Below are 3206 nucleotides of genomic sequence, written 5' to 3' on the forward strand. Positions count from 1 at the left end.
CCCCAAATATATTAACTTCATGAGTTTGTAATCTAATAAGTATCTCAAGTCCCATTACTAAAGCATCATATTCAACTTGATTATTGGAATAAGTAGCTTCATCAATTCTAAAACCATGCATGGTGTTTATCCCCTATGGTGACTTAATCACAACACCAATTTTAACCAGACGATTGGCTTTTGATCCATCGAACCACATTTGTCAAGGCTCAACATTAACCATTCCATGGTCCATTATCTCTTAGCTTTTTGTTTGACATGGATGATCTGCCAAAAAGTTAGCCAAAACCTGTTCTTTTACTGCCTTTTGGGGAACATATTCTAGATGAAACTCTGATAGAGCTAATATCCATTTGTCAATTCTTCCTCTTAGCATAGGTGTAGATAGCATGTATTTAACCAAGTATGTGGTTGCAATTACCAAGACAATAATAGGTAAAAGATAATATCTTAATTTCATTGCTACAAAGTACAATGCTAGGCACAACTTTTCTACAGCTGAGCATTTGCATTCACAAGAATTTAAAAACCTACTAAGGTAATAAACTCTTTATTCTTTACCTTCTTCATTGTCCTAAGCCAAAAAAACTCCAAATGAATTTTCTGCTGCAGCAATGTATAATTTCAAGGGTTTATCCATCTTTGGTGGCATCAACACTAGAGGCTTGGCCAAGTAGACTTTAATTCCTTCAAAAGTAGCTTGATGCTCAACTATCCACACAAACTCTTCTTCATTTTTTAGCTTTAACAAGGAATAAAATACTTTAGTTTTCCCTGCAGTGTTAGAAATAAATCTTCAAAGGAAATTAACCTAACCAAGGAATTTTTGTAATTCTTTCTTACTTGATGGGGGTTTGGCCTCAATAATGGCTTTACCTTTATTCTGATCAATCTGTATTCCCTTCTTGTGCACTACATACCCCAATAAGTTTCCAGCTAATATACCAAAAGCACATCTGAGAGAGTTGAGTTTCAACTTGAATTCTCTCATTCTATCGAAGGTCACTGTCAAATAAACAAGATGCACCTTCATGGACTAAGATTTCACAGCAATATTATCAATGTAACACTCTAAGTACCCTCCAATAAGATCATGGAAGATGGTGTTCATTGCCCTTTGATATGTTGCTCCAGCATTCTTTAACCCAAATGGCATCTTGACCCATTCAAAGGTGCCAATATTTCCAGGACACCTGAAAGCTATCTTGTGGACTTCTTCCTCTGCTATACAGATCTGATTATAACCAAAATGCCCATCCATCATGGACAGAATCTTGTGACCTGCTGAGCCATCCACCAACAAGTCAATTATAGGCATGGGGTACTCATCTTTTGGAGTTGCCAAATTTAGGTTTATGAAATCGATGCTGTAGACACCCCATTTTTGACCGACCTTGAGACTCAGACGTCACCAGTTGAGCACTCGGTGATATTGCATATTGTGCTTGTTCAGAAGTTTCCGAGTCTTGGCTGCGAGCCTTGCCTCCGGACTTCCGGGCTCTTTTGTGCTTTGCCTCGGTTTGCGAACCAGGCTCTGTTTTCTCTATTTTCTCTTCCCGAAGGGAGGGAGAGGTCTCGTAGATCATCTCTCAGTGGCCGTGGGCTACATTTTGTGGCCGTAGGCCATTTTGCCCATTTCGGAGTCTGGTTTCCGGTTTTTCGGGACTGTTGGCCGTGTGCCCCGGTTCGGGACCGCTTAACCATCTCCATTTGCTCTGATTTTTGGCATATATCTTATTTTCTCCCTTTTGAGGGACACTGGGGTCTGAAAAATCCACTTCGTGGCCAAATGCCACTTTCGGTGCTTAACAACCCATTTTCGGGACCCCGAACTGCGCGTTTTGGCCCCCGAACATTCGTTTTGCAACGGTTCTCGTTCATTTTTGGCAGGTACCTCTGTTTTATCACTGGGAAGGCCGTAGAAGGGTGGGAGGCCAGTAATTGTTGCAGCAACCAGTTATATATCCTCCGACGCCCTCCGATGCCCGTTTTTCACACTTCCGGGCTAATGTTGAACACCTTGGGGCCACTTTCTTGAACTTTGAACCACATACTTGTGATGTACACACATGGGAGGACCCTAAAAGTTGGTGGCCAGCCACTAATGTTACTTGACCCTTTTGAACCCCTCCTTCCGGGCTAATGTTGAACACCTTGGGGCCACTTTCTTGAACTTTGAACCACATATTTGTGATGTACACACATGGGAGGACCCTAAAAGTTGGTGGCCGGCCACTAATGTTGCTTGACCCTTTTGAACCCCTCCTTCCGGGCCAATGTTGAACACCCTTGAGCCACTTTCTTGGACTTTTAACCACAGGGTTGTGTTGAGGACACATGGGAGGACACCATTATTTGGTGGCCGGCCACTAAACCAACTTGACCCTTTTGACCCCTAGCCGGCCGGCTAGGGGATGTGGCCGGCCGGCCACCTGAAACAAAAATACCTGGCCGGCCATGTTCCTCTCAATACCCACTTTACAGCTGTATAGCTGTTTCCCCCAGAAAATATCCCAATCCGGGGGATATTTTGTGGGGAAAAACTTGCCTATTTTCCCCCACCTTTTGCCCCTCCTTTACTCCCCCTTTTTTGTCCATATAATCAGCTGGCAACATCACATTTAGGGGTTAGAAAAAATTGTCTTCAAGCCTTGAGACATAATCCTCCCTCCATCTCTCTCATTTTCCTTGAAAACTCCAAGTCCTACATCTTGTTTCCTTCATCACCACCAAGCTCTACCACCACCACTCCAATCCAGCAGTAAGGGGAGGAATTCCAGCAGCTAAGAGGCAACAAATTTGGCCCAAGAAGCAACAAAAGAATTGGTCTTCAAGGGTGAGTTGCAATTTCCCTTTTTGGGCCCTTTTCTTGGATCTTTTGCAAGCCATACATGCTTATTGTTTTGAGCTCCGACCAAAACTGAAAAGGTCATTTTTTTGAGCTCATTTTCATTTCTCATTAAGGGCTCAACTCTGTTTGAGCCCTCCATCTTGCACTTGCTTCAATACCCTCTTTGAATGTCAATATTTTGCATGCTTTTTCTAACCTACGTGTGATCTGTTTTGGAGTTTCTCATGAACTGTAAGTAGGCTTATTGTGAGCCCCTCTTCAACATTGAAGAAGGGCTCATCTTTGTTTGGGACCTCCATGTACCACTTGTCTTTGTATCCATCTTTGGTCCCCTATTCTTGTATGACTTGGCAGC

At 42.9% G+C, this 3206-nt stretch overlaps 1 protein-coding gene across 1 annotated transcript; it reads right to left on the reverse strand.

Annotated features, from left to right (window-relative positions):
- Window positions 1–574: 574 nt before the first annotated feature.
- On the reverse strand, window positions 575–1318 carry LOC145802557 (uncharacterized). Its single transcript, XM_082895284.1, has 3 exons — window positions 1163–1318; window positions 877–1036; window positions 575–774 (listed from the first exon to the last, which is right to left on the reverse strand). The coding sequence occupies exons 1-3, from the start codon at window positions 1316–1318 to the stop codon at window positions 575–577; spliced, it is 516 nt and encodes a 171-aa protein (XP_082751410.1).
- Window positions 1319–3206: the final 1888 nt, after the last annotated feature.

Source organism: Camellia sinensis, chromosome 11 (assembly GCF_055761805.1).
Source record: "Camellia sinensis isolate YWXY chromosome 11, ASM5576180v1, whole genome shotgun sequence".
NCBI classification, from domain to species: domain Eukaryota; kingdom Viridiplantae; phylum Streptophyta; class Magnoliopsida; order Ericales; family Theaceae; genus Camellia; species Camellia sinensis.

Excerpts from the sequence above, each read along its gene's own strand:
- LOC145802557 (XM_082895284.1), bottom strand. The coding sequence starts at position 1,318 with ATGCCTATAATTGACTTGTTGGTGGATGGCTCAGCAGGTCACAAGATT. Across the intron at positions 1,037-1,162 it reads ATATTGGCACCTTTGAATGG|TCCATGAAGGTGCATCTTGT; the intron begins GTCAAGATGCCA and ends GTGAAATCTTAG. Across the intron at positions 775-876 it reads ACAGATTGATCAGAATAAAG|GGAAAACTAAAGTATTTTAT; the intron begins GTAAAGCCATTA and ends CTAACACTGCAG.